This window comes from Bidens hawaiensis, unplaced genomic scaffold (assembly GCF_021521415.1).
Source record: "Bidens hawaiensis isolate Kalapana, Puna unplaced genomic scaffold, B.hawaiensis_p1.1 tig00027067_1, whole genome shotgun sequence".
In the NCBI taxonomy this organism is placed as follows: Eukaryota; Viridiplantae; Streptophyta; class Magnoliopsida; order Asterales; family Asteraceae; genus Bidens; species Bidens hawaiensis.
The window spans coordinates 157,924-176,623 of NW_027494362.1; the positions used below are offsets into that span (position 1 = coordinate 157,924).

The 18,700-nt window shown below is 34.5% G+C and overlaps 2 protein-coding genes across 2 annotated transcripts; one reads left to right on the forward strand and one right to left on the reverse strand.

Annotated features, from left to right (window-relative positions):
• Positions 1-154: 154 nt before the first annotated feature.
• Positions 155-4,872, reverse strand: LOC143574632 (ran-binding protein M homolog). Its single transcript, XM_077059206.1, has 10 exons — positions 4,490-4,872; positions 3,382-3,528; positions 3,227-3,313; positions 3,093-3,138; positions 2,279-2,355; positions 1,708-1,858; positions 1,546-1,614; positions 1,403-1,462; positions 1,254-1,340; positions 155-647 (listed from the first exon to the last, which is right to left on the reverse strand). Exons 1-10 carry the CDS (start codon positions 4,870-4,872, stop codon positions 360-362), a joined length of 1,395 nt encoding a protein of 464 aa, XP_076915321.1. The 3' UTR covers positions 155-359.
• An 8,251-nt stretch (positions 4,873-13,123) lies between these two features.
• Positions 13,124-17,949, forward strand: LOC143574638 (protein disulfide-isomerase 5-2-like). The gene is made up of 5 exons (XM_077059212.1): positions 13,124-13,333; positions 14,405-14,508; positions 15,427-15,797; positions 16,488-16,795; positions 17,584-17,949. The coding sequence occupies exons 1-5, from the start codon at positions 13,124-13,126 to the stop codon at positions 17,845-17,847; spliced, it is 1,257 nt and encodes a 418-aa protein (XP_076915327.1). The 3' UTR covers positions 17,848-17,949.
• The last annotated feature ends 751 nt before the right edge of the window (positions 17,950-18,700 follow it).

Consider the following 18,700-nt stretch of genomic DNA (forward strand, 5'->3'; position numbering starts at 1 on the left):
TTGAATAAATGAAAAACAGTTATAATAGTGAGAGTTCATAACACAATTTATCAAAAGATGGACAACATTCTTCACAAACTCACAAACCCATGTAATCAATAAACCTAACTAACCTGATCTTATCATCATATCAACGAAATGTTATTGTCCGGACAATAATTTGAAGTCGTCATCATCTCAACCTAATGTCAGTTTACTCAAATGATTCAATGATTCGGAGATGTGTATTGTGTTCTTGGGACAAGTATACATGCATGAATATTCTCATTGCTAATGACTTACTACAATCATATTAACCAAAAACATCTTGATAGCAATACCGAAAAAGCATGACAAATGTACACAGCATTTGAGAAGAATCAAAGAATATGGTGTAGAGGGTTCTTTGCAAGAAGCAGTCTTCTGAGATGAAAAACCTCCCCTTCATTTCCATTGAGTACCCGTTTCTCAAAAAAACACGCACTTAGCTGCCTAAGAAGCCTCTCAAGATACGAATACAGGCACCTCCAACGGTCTTCCACCTCAGGATTTGTAGACAGTATTATGGCGTTTACTGCATCCGCCACATTCTCTCTCTGCCATTCCTCTAGTAGATATCCAACCCATGATTTCTTCGGGTCCTCGTACGCCAGCAAAGCACCACAGTCCTACAAACAATCAATCCCACTTATATTATATATACCCTTACAAACATGAAAAAGTTCATATATATCCAACCAAAACTAAATATATCATATATATATCCAACTTTAATGAATTTCACTTAATGACCATTCTACCCCTTTCCATTATATTTGTTTAAACCCTAATTTTTATTTGGAATTTGATCGCCATCAACGACAAGTAAGCAAACCGAATCATCTCTCCTCTTTTGTTCTCTCGATGGCAGATAATCGAACAATCGAATTTGTATGTTTGAATCAGATAATCGAACTAGGTATAATCATATGATAATCGAGTCTAATATTTTATGAAAATATTTGTTTAAAAAAATTAAATCAAGTAAAAAATACGTAAAAACAAGCTTAAGCTAAAACTGGGTAGATAAAAAATTTGAAGATAAAGATGGGCATATAAAAATTTTTAAAGTTTTAAATCAATAAGGGTAAAATGGTCATTTATTAAACAGTTAAAATGATTTGGGTATATTTTATATTTTAACTACTTTGTAAGGGCATATATAATGTTTTCCAAGTTTGTAGGGGCATATATGTATATTCCTTTTGTTTTAGAGTAAATAGCACATTTATTACCTTAACAAGATCTTGACAATGTTCCAAGCTATGAAACTTTTTAAGCTGAGTCCTTCCATAATCCACAGCTTCCTCCAGACATTCAGCCTGGAAAAGAAATTAAATGTTTCAAACCCTAAACCGAAAATGAGAATAGAAATATGACTTACCCGAACTAGCTCAATGAACTTTTGACAGTGTAGCATAAAGCAAATGGCTGATGTGTCATCCTGCAGGCAACTTGTCATGAGAATCAATAGCTAGTATTCAAAATTCAAATAACTTTAATGACACCAATATCTAACATTCTAACCTCAACAGTCTGAGGATACCACTCTTGTAGTTTATCAAACGCAGCATCAATCTTCCCATCCTTGATTAACTTTAAAATAGAAAAGATATTAATTTACACCATCCGTTCAACATTAGTATAACATCAACAAAATGAAAATGAAAATATGTAATATGATAGTACCTTTCGAAGAATTTTTCTATGGTTTAGAGCACAGGTGTCGAAGGAACCATGATTATGAAAAGAAACAGGAGGAACTGAAGTTTGACTAGCCGCATCAAAAGCATTCAAGGTTTCCTCATAACCATAATGCTGCAGGTATGAGCGAACAATTCTGATACAACCAAAACACCATTTTAGCAGCAAGAACTCATTTTCTAACAAAAGAAACGTAACAGACATGCACAATGGTCCTCAAACTTTCAAAGAATCAACATATAACTGGACAATGACTTATGAACATGAAATGGTAGTTTGAGAACAGATTATGTAAAAGTCAAGAATTCAAATTTTGATAGTCTTATTGCAGATACATGAACCAAACTCTAGATATCAAAAGATATCAGGAATTCAAGATTAAGCCGCTCAAAAATTCAAATTTTCACATTTAATAAAAAATATATTGAGAGCATTGACCCTCCTATAACAAGCAAATATGCATATGATGAGTTAAAATAATTTCTTGCAGTGAGGTTGGAATAGACAAAAGTTCCAATTCAATGTTTGATATAAATGAAAGTAGCAAGACACGCACCCGTAGCTTAATGTATGTTGTATACTTATACTTTCGATTAACGAATGCTGCTTCGCCCTTTCTGCTGCTTCATATGCCTATACAAAGACAAAAAAGATAACATGTTACAGCACCATAAACATTGTAACTATTTCCATATTTATAATTTCACAACAAAAAACAAATAAGGTTGTCAAGGAAGAAGACATGAAAAATTGAGGAGCCTTAAAGACAGCTGGCATAGCACTTAAGTACTTAACAAAAATGAAAATGAAAATTATGAGAAATAACTAGAAGCAAAGGATAAAATCTTTGAACAAGAACAAAATGCCACTGGCATATGATGGTTTCTTGTACCATTTCACGAGCTGATTAAGAGAACTTTTTGGGATGAGAAAGAACATGTGTGAACTTTTTGTAATTATAAATAACCTACTCGTGTTGTTCAGTTAGATTATTCTTTCCTCTCATATTTTGGATATCTTACATCTAACGTCTAGTGCCTCATACTGTGTATGCTCTTAAAATTAAAGAAGAATCTTGGAGTATATGGGAAAGTAACAAATAGTGAAGTGTTAAAAGATAACCACTTAAACAGAGTTTTAACCTTTTTCTTGTTCTCTTTGTTTGTCATTATTCCAAGTAACTTTTTAGCAGTCTATTTTACTTGGCTCTTTGAATGTGAAAACGGGACCACACATAACCTAACAGCCCTGAAATTCTAAAAACCAACTATGTACATCTACCAGCCACAAAAACTAACTTGTTAAAATGATAATAAGTTACTACTTTGAACAAACCAATACTTGGAAGGATATTGAATAGCATATGTTACCTTGATGTCAAAAACAAATGGATCTTTCCCAAAGTTCACACTCACTCTGCAACACAACACGACACAGCAAACTATTTTAGAAAAATGGCAAACAAACTTTACTCAACAATTTGACCAGTAGATTTTAAGCTTACGCTTCATTCTGACTGTGCAGAGCGACTGTAGGATATAAACGATCTTTTACATCTTTCTCTGTGGTTCCAACAACTTCACCATTCTTCCTACAAACGCTTCAATTTCATTTCACGAACAAAGAATATGAAGAATAAAACAAACAAAAGAAACTTACGTGAAAAATAAGGTGTCTGAAGCATAGTTAATACCAGCACCAACTGTATCACCAGCCGAATAAGTTGGCCCAAACACATCCCCTGTACCTTGTCCATGATAAAGCCGCCCATCATCCCCATGATACCCAAAACTGTTTTCTTCCCACCTGTCGAATTCATTGATTTTTATCACTACAATCTGTCTGAAGTTGAAGAATTATCAAGAGTATAACTGATTAACTGTAATCAAACCGAACAGAGCAAACCCTTGTTCCTGTTTGTCCGTTAAGCTTTTATTGGAACCGAATACGACTATAAACGAACCGAACCGAACCAAACAAGGTCTTGTTCATGTTTGTCTGTTAAACTTTTATCAAGCAAGCAAACGGTTCACGAACTCCTAACCGAAGAAGTTTCTTGTTCATGTTCGTTCATTTGTTCATTAAGAAAATGAACTTGTTCGTGAACGGTTCACAAACACAAACGATCAAACACAAAAACAATGATTCACTTTACTTGGCTAACTAAGAACGGTCAATGCCAACGTTTGGTGATCAGGCTACCAAGTTTGTGTTGGTTTTTTCTGACATTCATATTCATATGGTAATGTTAATTTACATATAAATTAACAACATTATACTCATATATTTTGCTTAAATCTATAAGACTAGAAAAGTCATTAAGAAAATATCAAAAACATCTAATGAACAAACATTCACGAGCATAAATGGACGAAAACATTATCAAACGCTCACAAACAAAATTAAACGAGCATCGCCTCTGTTCATGTTCATTCATTTACTTAATCGAACGAAATCCCTTGTTCATGTTCGTTCATTAATTAAACGAATGAGCATAAACGACCTTCCCGCCGAATATTCGGTTCATTTACAACCCTAGTACCCTACTTAAACGTATATGATAATATTAGAAAAGTCATTAAAAATACAAAAACCTATAATGAACAAACATTAACGAACACAAACAGACGTAAACAAGCACATCATCAAACGATAACCAACACAATTAAACAAACATGGCCTCTACTAGTGTTCTTTCATTTAATCATTTTCCGCTCATTTATTAAACGAACGAACATAAACCCAAATCAAGAACACATACACATACCCGGGCTGTCTGCGCAAATTGAAACCCTGGGGAGTGAAGCCAATAGCAATAAAACCTTTAACCCCACCATTGTTGACATGGATCTCAAAGTAATACACCATACGCTTCACCGGAGCCGGGCAATTGGCCTGCACAGCACCCACATCGTACTCGTGAAGGCTAACACCCGGGTACTGAACCGATAGCTTATCCGGTAACACAACCGAGAACCCGCCGGAGCTGTTCACAGTGTCCAGTTCCGTCGGGACTGGTTCTTGGTCTTCTGAATTGGTGGTTGTTTTTTTAATGGTTGCGAATTTGGACTTGGATCTCCATAAGTCCAAGAAATAGGAGGCTATCAAGTCTTGTTGTTTAGGATCAAGATCAAGATCATGGTCGTTCATCGTTTAAAACCCTAATAAAACTGGAAGATGTGAAATGAATCGATCTGTTTGTTTGTTTGATACTTTGATTTCTTCTTCGGTTAAGCACTCTTTATGTTTTCTTGTAGCAAACAATGTGAAATCAAACTTCTAAATATACAAATACACACACATTTATTTATACATTTTCGGGTTGCCTAACAAAAGTCAAAACTGGTTTATGGTTATTTTGGTTCGGGTTGAAACCAGTTTATTACCCGGTTACCATCAGTTTTGTTTCGGGTTTTGATCGGTTTTGATTCGGTTAACCGGTTTGAAATCGGTTTTTATAGAGAACATTACAAGCCGGTTCCGAACCTACGGTTTCAATTGGTTCAAAACCGGTTTCTACATAATCGGTTTCAAACCGGTTCAATTTTTACTCGATTTTCAAATCATTTCGGTTAACCGGTTTATTTGCCCACCTCTACTGAGTACCCCTCCCGGGGGGCTTTGGGCTTGTTTTGGGTGAGTGGCGTTTCAACAAAATGCCTAATGAGGAAATAAGTTGGGTCAATGATTGGTGGGTGGCTTTATTTGTTTTATTTTTATTAAAAGACAATGAAAAAAATAATAATAGAGGTATTGATTGGTGTTCACTACTTTTTTTTTAAAAAAAAAAACCCTTATAATGACATGACGACATAGAACTCGATTTTTTTTCCCTTAAGTTTAGCAGAAGGTTGAAAACATATTATTATACTTTTACAATAAATTCAGGGTTTACTAATTATTACCGAACGGAAATCATTATTATACACACAATAAAAACCATGTGTTTTAGTTAATTCTGGTACCGTAAAAAAACTTAACTAGCATCGACCGAATTCATGTCGGCAGCTCACAAAATGCGCGCAGAGAATCATTAGTTGTTATAGAACCTAAAAAAAGGTTATTTGGATTTTGACCTGACCAAACTTGTTTTAAGTCGTACTAAATTATTTATTTAAGTGATTATCTGGCATGTTTGTTACGTCTTTAAGCCTTCTTTTATTAGTGAATTTTTAGGAGGTGAGTTGACACGTGTATTAAAGAAAAAAGCATTTCAGATGGGTACGGCAAACATGATTAACATGTCAACAGAAAAAAAATTACTCATAATTAGGCTGAGGGGTGTGGAGCGCGAGAGGGGGCGCGTGAGCCCATCCGCTCGCGCCCCGGGGCGCGAGCACCACACCACCGAGGCGCGAGAGGGGCGCGAGCACGCAGACCAAGGCGGGCGCAAGGCCAGTCACGGCTGAAAATGGGCGTAAAGTTGGCTTGGGGATGCGTGCAGAGCCGTTGGGGCTTAGAAATAGAGCCGTTGGCTCTTTAAGTTTATTAAAAAAATAAAATTTTTCCGGCAAGTGTATCTATTTGTTTGAGATATATATATAGTTGTTTTGTTTTTGTTTAGAAAGAAGAAGTGTTGGGAAGAAAAATAAACCTAGGATTCATAAAGAGAGATATATAGGAAGATGGTGGTTATAGAGAGATAGATACATATATATATATATATATATATGTGTGTATCTATCTATGAAATAAAGAAAGAAAGTGTAGAATAGATTGAGATAGAGTGGGGTTGAGTTATGGGTTATCAGCAGCTTCTCTTGATCACTAGATCTTATCTAAAATTCTCTGCCAAATTATATATGCACCTACCTTCTCTCTCTATATATATGTATGTATCATATCATATCATACATGTGTGTATGGTTTGGGTTAATGTGTTTTTTTAATTAATGGGTGTTTTTTTAAATAATTTATGAGTTTTTTTAATAATACGTTTTTTTAATACATTTATAAAAAAATAAAAAAAAAAAACCGCTCGCGCCCCCTCTCGCGCCCCTCCACACCAGGGCCAGGGGCGCGAGCACCACAACCAACACCCATCTTATCAAGTTTATTTCTCTGCCACACGTCACAATATTATTGGCTGGAGCCCCCACTCGCGCCCTCTCTCGCGCCCCCCACACCCCTCAGCCTTATGATTGACATGATTAACATTGTTAAGAGAGAAATGACTCGACAGAAGAATCAAGTTTTTGGTTTATTAGTTATTAGGTATCAGTCATATCACATCATGGTTTTCAAATGGTGATGGTATGTATGTTAAATAGGATATCCAAAAGGTTTGATTTGAAATTTAAGTTGGTTAAATCATAATCAATGATTTGCCATATCTTCATTTCTAACAACTAAATTGTTGCAAACTACAGAGTTTGAATCCATGATCTTTAGTTTTACACGTTAATTATTTTACCATCCTATCTAAGAGGGTGTTTGGGATTCCTTATTTTACTTTATTATAAATTTCTCATAAGTTACAACTTTAAAACTTAATAACTTATATCCTCACAAGAACACACGATACCTAGCGCCTTTTAAGTTTTTTCAAAAGTTGATAAGTCATAACTGTTACTTAAAATAAGCAATCCCAAACACCCCGTGAGAATGGCTCGATGTATTTCTTTTATTCATTACTAGCTTTTGAACGCGTGTATTACATGAGATTTATCAAATGATAAAAATAAATAAGTTTCGTTATTTCAATTGTGATTCTCAACATATTTATGAATTTATTTAAAGTGCAAAGTAAAACTTATTAATTATATTTTTCTTTTTCAGTTCATGACTTTTAAAATGTATATTTTTTTATGTTTCACCCCGTGTATTACACATAATGAAAAATATTAAACTTAATGTAATTTCTCGTATAACAATATTTAAAAGATGATGATTAATGTGTATATATAGACAATAATCTAGAGCACAATTAGAGGTGCACAAATCGGTTTTTTTGAAAAAACCGGTTCGGTTATTAACCGGACCGGTTTTTTTTATCCAGAAAAAAACCGGTTCGGTTAATAACCGGACCGGTTATTAACCGGTTTTTATTGCTGAAAACTCAAACCGGCCAAACCGGTTTGGACCGGTTTAAAAACCGGTTAGAACCGGTTATTAAACCGGTTTTTTATAACCGGTTTTTAATAACCGGTCTAACCGGTTAACCGGTTTTTTTTTTTTTTTTTTTTTTTTTTTTTTTTTTTTTTTTTTCTTTAGGGTTTAGGGTTTAGGGTTTCGTTGTTAGCATTCTTTGCTTGGAAGATTAAAAACACATAACTTTCATTTATAGCTTTTACATTAAAAATACAAACATTAAATCGTTATCGCATATTCGTAACTCAAAAATACAAACATTAAAGAATGCTTAGACACGATTACATTAACAAGTTGATGTTTGTTACTCATTTTCTTCGCTACCCGATCCCGAGCTATTCCTTAGGTAATCGTCGTACGCGGCTTCTTCATCGGTCATTGGTTGAATGTGTCCTTGATTGACCTCGTCTTCATACAAGGCCGCCTCATAGTCCATTTCCCCCTCGAGTGAGCGTTGATGTTGTGCCCTGTCTAAAGAGTCCAAGTAATCCTTGTAGCAAATCGACATCTCTACAGCTGCTGGAGTGAGTCGAGTCCTCCTAATCGATATAACCCTGCCAGAAACAGAAAAAGCAGACTCCGAAGCTACCGTGGAAGCTTGGACCGTTAGTAAATCTTTGGCCATGGCGGCGAGGATCGGAAACTCATCCTCCTTACCTCTCCACCAAGCCAGCAAATCAAGACTTCTAAATTCATCCGGAGTCATGTGTTTCACAAAGTTGGTACCACCATACCTTCCAAGTTCACTGCTTGGGGTGTTTACCCTTTGACGTTTACCGGCGTCTTCCCAAATCATGTAGTACATCCCCATTTCAAGGTCGGTTTGGGATTGGGATTGGGCAACAGCTCTTAACGAGTCATGAATTTGGGAAGACGACCCGTGTTTTGTAAGGTAAACATCATACATGTTTGCCAATGTGGTGTTGAAATCATTCTTTAAAGTTTGGCTATAATAGGGGTTTTGATCGTCGTTTAACCCTAGCTCATCACAAATTTTTTCTATTAAAGCTTCAACACCACCAACATTGATGCAAGGGTTTAACGCAGCCGCACAGGTCAAAACAGCGGGTAGTTGTTGAAAATATTTTATAAATTTTTCTTTCATTTTTGCACCCATATCAAAATAAGGTGCACCCCTACAATGAATTTCAGTCAACTTTGTGCACATGACAGCAATTTTTGGTAAAGCAATGGGGCTTGTTGGATAGTAAACCCCGGATAAACTAGTTGTGCAAGATTTAAAAATTTGAAGAACCTCCGTAACGATCTCAATCAATAACCAGTTTCTAGGATCGTACGGTGCACATTTACCCCTACTTGACATTATTTGATGAAACGCAACTAGTGATTCTTTTTGTTGGATGGCTTTCTCAAACATATCACAAGTCGAGTTCCATCTTGTTGGACAATCCCAATTGGGCCCCAACCATTGACAATTAGCTTCATCACAAAATTTTTTGTATCTTGAAAATGTTTTATTGTTGCTAAAAACATCTCGTAACATTCTTTTAAAATTGTTTCTTTGCGTTTCGATCACGTTTAACCCATCTTGCACGGCCAAGTTGATAATATGTGCAATGCATCGGCTATGAAAAAACGCTCCATCACAAATAGGTTTATACTTTAATTTTAAATGGCCAACCGCGGCCGTATTGTTGGACGCGTTATCAAACGATATTGAAAAGATTTTATCTTCAATCTTGTATTGTCGAATGACTTTATCCAAGAGTTTAAAAATATTTCTACCCGTGTGCGGGTAATCAAACAATTGAAACGCAACGGTTCGTTTCATCATTTGCCACGACCGGGGGGTCAACCCAATGAGCCGTCACACAAATGTATGAGTCGGGCGAACCATTAGGTACCGACCACACATCCGTTGTTAAGTTCACACCAGTTTGTAAGTTTGAAAAGTATGAAATTAGTTCGGATTTAGCGTTTTTCCATGCTTTGAGCATATCTCTTCTAAGGGTCGAACGACTTACGTGTTGGTAGCGTGGTTGAACATACTTTTGCATCATCTCCGTGAATTGAGGGTTGTCGAAGTGGTTGAAAGGAAGTGATTGTTGAATCACAAAGTTGCCAAACTGTTGACGTACCGCTTCAAGGTCGTACGTAAACACCGTTCCTTGATTCGTCATCTCCGGCTGCGAACTACTTCCGGATTCGTCCTTCAAGACCTTGCAAGAGGGCCTTTCTACATGAGCTCTTAAACTGGAGTTTGCTTCTTTGTTATAAAACTTCAAACAATGTTTGCATCTAGCTTTTTGGGTTCCGTTAGACATTTCGCATAGGTCGAAATGTTGCCAAATATCTTGGTTTCGTTTCGTGGGGATGACCCGAACGACGGTTTCTCCCGTGTTCGAGGCACCCATGTTGACCGATGAAGCAGCACTTTGGGAGGCCATGATAATCGACTACGAATTAAGAGTGGTATACTCGAGTATGAAATAAACGACTACGAAAGAAGAGCGTTTGGAGTTATAATCGCGTATGAAATAAACGTTTAGAGCTTTTGGAGTTGTATAATCAAGTGTGATCTAACCAATACCCAACCTAAACTATATATAGATGTTTGTGGGGGTAAAAAAACCAAAAAAACGGCTAAAAAAACGGGCAAAAAAAAAAAACGGCTATAAAGCCGTTTGGTAACGTTCGAAAACCGGTTTAACCGGTTAACCGGTTATTAAAAAACCGGTTAACCGGTTTTTTTATAACGGCTATAAACCGGTTATTTTAAAAACCGGTTAACCGGTTTTTTAATAACCGGTTATTTAAAAAAACCGGTTTTTTTTATAACCGGTTATAAAACCGGTTTTGGCTCCAAAAAGTATAACCGATACGTAAACCGGTTACGTAAACCGGTCAAACCGGTTTTTAAAAAAACCGGTTTTTAAAAAACCGGTTTTCCGGTTAACCGCCCAAACCGGTTCCGTAACCGGTTTTTTTGAACACCTCTAAGCACAATGCCATTAAACAATATAAATGCAGAACTAAATATATATTTTCTACAATGCTGAAAAAAAACCGCCAACCTAACAGTTGATTCTATTTAGCATAAACTTTTTTTTTGAAAAGGTGATTATAAATGTGACGTTTACACACTTTTAAATAATGAAGAGTTAAGCGTCATTTTCATACCTAAGGTTTGATAAACTATGAAACTTTAGTACATTTTTTAAATTTCTTGCAAATCAACATCCACGTTTCTAAAATCATGTTATTTTAGTATTTTTCGTTAGCACCGTTTATTTTTTCCGTTAAGTATAAAATAATATTTTTATTTCTCATTTAGTTAACCCTGTAGTCAAAAATAAATGAGCTGAACTACTTTTTATTAACAAAACTAAACGAACTGAACTACTTTTTATTAACAAAACTAAACGAATTGAACTACTTTTTAACAAAAATAAATAAAGCGATCTACCTTTTTTTTTAACAGAAGTAAACGACCTAAACCAATGTTTTAACAAAAATACACAAACCAAACTACTTTTTTAACAAAAATCAACGAACTGAACCACATTTTTTAACAAAAATAAATGAATCATACTGCTTTAAAAAAATAAACCAAACCACTTTTTTTTAACAAAATGAACCGGACCACTTTTTTTAGCAAAAAATTAAACGAGCCTAACCATTTTTTAACAAAAAAATAAACGAACCGAACTACTTTTTAACAAAAATAAACGGACCGAAAAACATTTTTTTAACAAAAGTAAATGAACCGTGCTACTTTAAAAAAAACCGAACCATTTTTTTAATGAAAATAAAAGAACCGAACTACTTTTTTTTTAGCAAAAATTCGGTTTGTTTATACTGAACCACTTTTGTAATAAAATAGCATGATTTTGGAAACGTTAGCATGATTTGTAAGAAATTTAAAAAAGGTACCAAAGTTGCGTAGTTGGTCAAATCTCAAGTATTAAAATGATACTTAACTTAATAATGAATAAATCTACACTATGTGATAACCCAATTGACAAAATGGTTTTAACACATAACTCATGTATAGCTAAAATGAACGAGATGAGAGATTATGATTAGAAGAACGTAGGCTTGACACCTAAGCTTCAACATTTTCTTTTATTAATATGGTAAAATAAGATACGATAAGATTATTATTATTATTATTAGGGAAAATTCCTTAAATAGCCTTTTTTAGAGAGAGAAAGTCCAAAATAGCCCCCTTTTTCCTTGGATTTTTTAGAATTTGGACTATCCAGACGCATTGGGAAAATATAACAAACATGAGGAAGCAGACCAAATAATTAAAGAAAGTTATGGAGTAGATTTGGGAAAATATTGAAGGAAAAGTCTAAATTTTTTTGAAATGTTGGAGCAAAAGTTCAAACTTTTTGTAAACTTTTTTTCTCAAAAAACAGTCTCCCAAGACAGTTTTTTTATGTTTCCTACATTTTTCGCCATATTTTCAAATTATAGGAAACAGATATTTTTTACAATTATACCCCTGGCGACGGACGTTTAAGCTGGCGACGGAAGCCGTCGGATTCCGATCGGAGATAGGCGGATATGAACTGGCTGTGTGATTACGTGGACATAGTGTCGGATACGGACAGCGGGGCAGAGAAAGCGGATACGAATTTTTTTACGTGGATACGGACGGACGGTGACCAGAGATGACGGATACGACGGCGATACAGACGGTATCCGGAGATAGACCGTCTATCCGCCTATCCGGACATACGACGCCGAAGACCGGAGATACGATGTCTGGGACGGTGACCGGAGATAGACGGATACGATGACGATACAGACGGACGGAGATACGACGTCGGGGATAGTCGCCTCTTTTAATCCGAAGATACTGACCTGAGATAGGCGTGGACAGAGTGTCGGTATCGATCTCTGGTCGAAATCCGCCGGCTTCCGTCGCCGGCTTAAACGTCTGTCGCCAGGGGTATAATTGTAAAATATATCTTTTTTCTAGAATTTGAAAATTTGGACGGAAAAGACAGGAAATATAAAAGACTGTTTTTTGAGAAAAAAAGTTTGAACTTTTGCTCCAATATTTCAAAAAAATTTGAACTTTTCATTCAATATTTTCCTAAATCTGGTATTCCCCCAAACTTTATTCGAGATGCTCAATCATATTTATTATCTTTTCCCAATACCCCAAATTATAAAAAGTTATATATTTGTCTCTTTAAGAAAGGTCCATTTTAGGATTCTAAAAATATCCATTCATGATTCAAATAATAAGTCAGTCCAAGGTTGACAGATTCTGGATCTAAATAAAAGCCCTAATAACACCGGAACTGGAAGTATACATACAAATACAAGGAAGAAGATGTCTGGTGTCCTCCTCTTAATATCAATAATAATATTTGCAGCACTCGTCCCCTCGATCTCCTGCCATGAATTTACTACTACAGCAGCAGATGGGAAGGTGTTGGAGCTGGATGAATCCAACTTCGATTCAGCAATCTCTTCCTTTGACTTCATCTTCCTTGATTTCTATGCTCCTTGGTGCGGCCACTGCAAGCGTCTTTCTCCCGAGGTATATGCTTCGGTATTGACATTATAATTATAGTATGTTTTAGTGTTGAGTTTGTATCTAGGGGAATTAATTGATCAATTAATCAATTTTGAAATTGGACACACAAATTTATCTATCTAATCTATTAGAAAATATATTTCAAAAATTAATATGTTTATTTATATACACAATCATAATGATGAATTATAAAACATTATCCAGCTGAATTATAAAACATTATATTAATATGATCAAACATCCTCTTTTTCGTTCATAGTTCAAGCGCCCAATTACACTCACTACATAACGATAAAAGCTTTATCGAGCTAGCTATCGGTCATATCTTGTCGGTCCCACGCCACATCTAACTTTGTCATTTCTCTTGAATTACCTTATTTAACTCCCGGTGATATATGCAGTAGCATGCGTAAGCCTTTGTGGTTTATTGAACTTGTGTCTACTTGTTAGAAACTATTAAAGTTACGAGATCTCAATGGTTATGTGTGACAGAACCATAACTTTGTGTCAGCGTCAACTTATTTGAATTCGGATTCACTTTTCAAGTTTTCAAATTCGAATAAACCGAAAACCGACTTGATGAACACCCCTACCACAAAGCAACTCACTCGCAAACACACTGCTATTGCCACCAAAGAACAAAAAACAGAAACAAAAACAGTAAAAATTAAGAATAACAAAAACCAATCTTTTGAAGAAACAAAAACTGCTAATTTTGTTTCTTATAGTTGAGGGGTATATGCACAAATATTATGAATAATCCCATGGGAAACCACAATCCCGTAAAATTACGAAAATATGCCATATTGAGCATTAAAAAGTAGCAATTAAAAGTATAATAATATTTCGTAAATAACTTCTTATTGTTTTCTGAAATTTGTAGAAGGGTAAGGTAACCGGTTTTTAAAGTGAAAGACATTATACTTGGTCAAACCGACTAGAACTGTTTTGTCCCCATCATTTGGATTACCCATTTTGTGACATTATTTATATTTTATATTTGAGTGCCATTTTGATGACTTGTAACTAGTTTTGAGTGGTGAAAGCTTAAGAACTTGTATTGTTTTCATTCAGTTAGATAAAGCAGCTTCTATACTTTCGGGATTGAAGAAGCCTGTTGTGATTGCAAAAATTGATGCCGACAAATATTCACGTATTGCTTCAAAATATAAAATCGAGTATGTTTCGTGCCTTCATTACATTTCCAATTCATTTTATATTCAAAAATGATATTGCCTTAACTGGTCCTACCTAAATCAATATTAGAGGTGAAAATTTTCAAAAAATTTATTTACAAAAAGAAGCCAAGCTAAGAGGGCAGCAGGTCATATGTATTGACCGGATCAAATTGGTAAAAAGGTGTCTAACTTGAATTACTTATACATAGATTTTGTTAAGACCGTTTTATTCAAGAAATTGTGTTAGATCATTATTACTTGTAATCATATTGATAGACCAGTTCATGAAAAAATATAAAGAATTTCCTACAGAAAGTGTTTTCAGTTGACCCAACTCCTTCCGAACTGGATCAATAGATTACCTCTAGAGGTGTAAACGAGCCGAGGCGAGCTTGAGCTCAGTTCATTGAAAGCTCTATCTCTAAAGCTCGAGCCCTGTGCTCCTGAGTAGTTTTTTCAAGCTCGAGCTCGGGTTGGGCTTTGCTAGTTCATTATTTATTAATTACCTAATTGTTTTATTTATATATTTCTATAATTATTTACATGTATATTTTTATATATAATATAACCTATATTACTTGATTATTTTTATCATAATTTTATATATAGTAATAGTTATTATATTAATATATTTAATAAAACTATACAAATAAAAAACTCGTTTAGGCTTGCAAGCCGGTTTGGGCTCTTGATTAAACGAGCCTCAATAAAATCTCGAGCTCGTTTAAGCTCAGCTTAATTCGAGGTTTTAACGAGCCGATCTTGAGTAGCTAACAAGTGGCTCAGCTTGTTTACACCCCTAGTTTACCTCTCTTCGATTAAAACTCGTTAACCAATATGCCTGACCTCTGGTCAATGTTTGTTTTGTTGTGACATGCTTTTGAATATTAGTAGAAGATATTTTATGTTGTGAAACAGTGGCTTCCCCACATTGAAGCTTTTCACGCATGGAGTTCCGACAGATTATAACGGCCCCAGAAAATCAGACTTACTGGTCCGCTACCTCAGCAAGTTTGTTGCTCCTGATGTTACTGTTATTGAATCTGATTCTGGTATCACTGAGTTTGTTGAAGCAGCTGGGACCTTTTTCCCTATATTCATAGGCTTCGGTTTGGATGAGTCAGTGATTTCAAATTTGGCAGCTAAATATAAAAAAAGTGCATGGTTTTCGGTGGCAAAAGATTTCTCAGAAAATACCATGGCTTTATATGATTTTGATAAGGCGCCTGCTTTGTTAGCTCTTCATCCAAAGTTCAATGAACAGAGTATCTTTTATGGTCCGTTTGAAGGTTAGTTGACTTTCAGATGACGTGGCACTTTTTATTAATGTCGCTTTGCGATTTGGAGGTGGGAAAAATGGGGAAGTTTAAAGTTTCTATAAGTAGTTATTGTGATAAATATGATTACAAACACCTTACTATTACACTAATAATAATCTTTTTAAGTAAAATGGTTTCAGAAGGTGTATGAATTGAAAACAAACTTGAGTTGTTTTCAGGAACTAGTTATCTGATTATTGCGACTTGAAGTCGCAATAATCAATAACAAACTATACTTCTGCTTATCTGGTTATAGAGTCCAATTAAATAGTGATGCATCTTTATTTATTATCTTAGGGTAAAAGGAAATGACTTGTTTTGCCTTTCTTTCTACCTAATTTTAGACCTTTACTCCCATCTCACAAACCATTTTTCCTATTTTCGTTTCGTTAAGTCCTGTTTTTGGTAAAATGTTATATTTGGTCAATCAATATGCTAGATTATTAAATAGCTAGAATGTGCTAAATTATTATTATTATTTTATTATTATTATTATTATTATTATTATTATTATTATTATTATTATTATTATTATTATCCAAACACAGTTTTCTTCAACCTGTATTATCACATTTGATTATCTCATTGTGAGTATACAATATCACATAAATCTTAAATTTTTTTTTTTACAAATATTGCAATGTGTTTATGAACTTGCAGATAGTTTTTTGGAAGAATTTATTAAGCAGAGTCTATTGCCATTGACCCTGCCAATGACCGAAGACAATCTAAAGCTATTAAATGATGATAAAAGGAAAATTGTTTTGACAATTGTGGAGGATGAGACATATTATGAATCCAAAACATTAATTAAGTTATTGAGAGCTGCTGCATCCGCAAACCGTGATTTTGTATTCGCATATGTGGGTTATAACCAGTGGAAAGATTTTGCTGAGGATTTTGAAGTTGGTAGGAAAACTCCATTGCCAAAGATGGTCGTTTGGGATGGAAATGATGTATTTTTCTCGGTAAGTTTAATTCATAAAAAGTTGGATCAATTTGGCATATACCCTTACAAACATTGAAAATATCATACATACCCAACCAAAACTAAAAGTATCATATATGACCAATTTTAATGAGTTGACCATTCTACCCCTTTCCATTATGTGATTTGAATATACCCTACTCTTTTATTTTGATACCTGTGAAAAACTAATAGTTATTGACTATTTTCATAGTTTTGTTCTCTATTATATATTTTTATAAACGAAAATTGTGTCGTTTCTATATCATGTATGTAATTATGTATGCTATAAAAGAAAGCAAGAAAGTTAGATATAAATATTATGAGAAAGCTATTGTTTATGGGTAAACAATATATATATATTAAGTTAAAAAAGGGTTTAAAAATTTGAGCTAAAAATGGATAGTTAAAAAAATTGAGGATTCGAAGTTAAAAATGGGCATATATGAAATAAAGTTTAGAAAGCGAGGGTGAAATGGTATTTGTTCCCTCCACTTTTAGCCTCTTGTGAGGCTCGAACCCCAATCTTTGCTGGGTAGCACCAACACGTTTACCACCACACCACAAGGGGTGGAGCTGGGCAAAATGGTCATTAATTATTTTTTTTAATGTATTGGGTATATTTAACTACTTTGTAAGGGCATATATGATATTTTTTTTGTTTTGCATAGGTATATATGATATTTTCTTATGAAATAGTAGCTTGGGGCACGTGGAATCCCGTGTGAATCAATTGCCCCTAAAAAGTTTATAAAGTGATAAAAAAAATTAACCATTTGAGTTGATTAGGTTATTGATTCGGAGAGCATTGAGAAGGAGGATCAAGAATCCCAAATCACACTATTTCTTGAAAGATACAGAGAAGGGAAAGTGATAGAGAAGAGAATGGGGCCTTCGGTTTTGGGGTATATTTCTTCCCTTTTTGGCATGAGAAGTGTGTATATTCTTGTGCTTGTGGCTGCTGTTGTGTTTCTTGTTGCAACTGCTGGAAAAGAACCCTTGCCGGTTGGTCACGGAGAACCTGCACGTGTGTCTGCTGACAAGGAAGATTAGAATACGTATGGGTTGTTATGTTGTTTAAGTTATGAAAGAAACAAGGAATATGTATCAACTTTGCTGTATAATTAGATGATTCCAAATCGAGTAAAGCGACCACACACGGGTTTGTCTTCTTTATCATTTCCTCACACAGTTTGTCTTGTGTTTATATAATGAAACAGGATTTGTCAACATGCATACATTGTAATTGTGCAATCATTGTTGCAATATAGCTTTTCTCAATTTGTATGGTTGGATAATCTTAACCCACAAATTGACGATTTAGAACTTGGAACTAGTCGTAGTCGTGGTTTATGATGGTTTAACCTTTATTATTATTTTCGTTTTTTTTCCTTTTCTCAACTGAAGAGAATCGACTACGTTTCACAGCCATTTTCATTTCTACACTTAGTTTTATTTTAATTTTGTTGAATTTCTAACTGCTAAAATACGTCTAAAATGTTTTCATTTCAGTAGTGCCAAGGGGAATAATTGGTTCAATTTAACTGCACGTAATTTTTGGTAGCAACATAGTGGAAGTTAGACGCACAATGTAATGAGTTATACGTGTCGGTACAATGTAGAAAGGGTATTTATGCAGTTAAAAGCTCGTTACAATAGCCTACCATTGCAATGCACGTTTGTAACTGAGTTGGGTGACACCATTGTAATCAACAAGACATACATTTAAAAAGATTTACTTGAAAAGACTTATTATCAACCAAACATAATATCATTCGAAAATTTATACTTGAAAAGACTAATATATAAAGTAAAGAGAAAGAAAGTATAATTTTTACATAAAGAGTTAATATATAAAAGAAGGTAAATATTAAAAATTAATAAAAACTACTTTTAAGTTTTAATA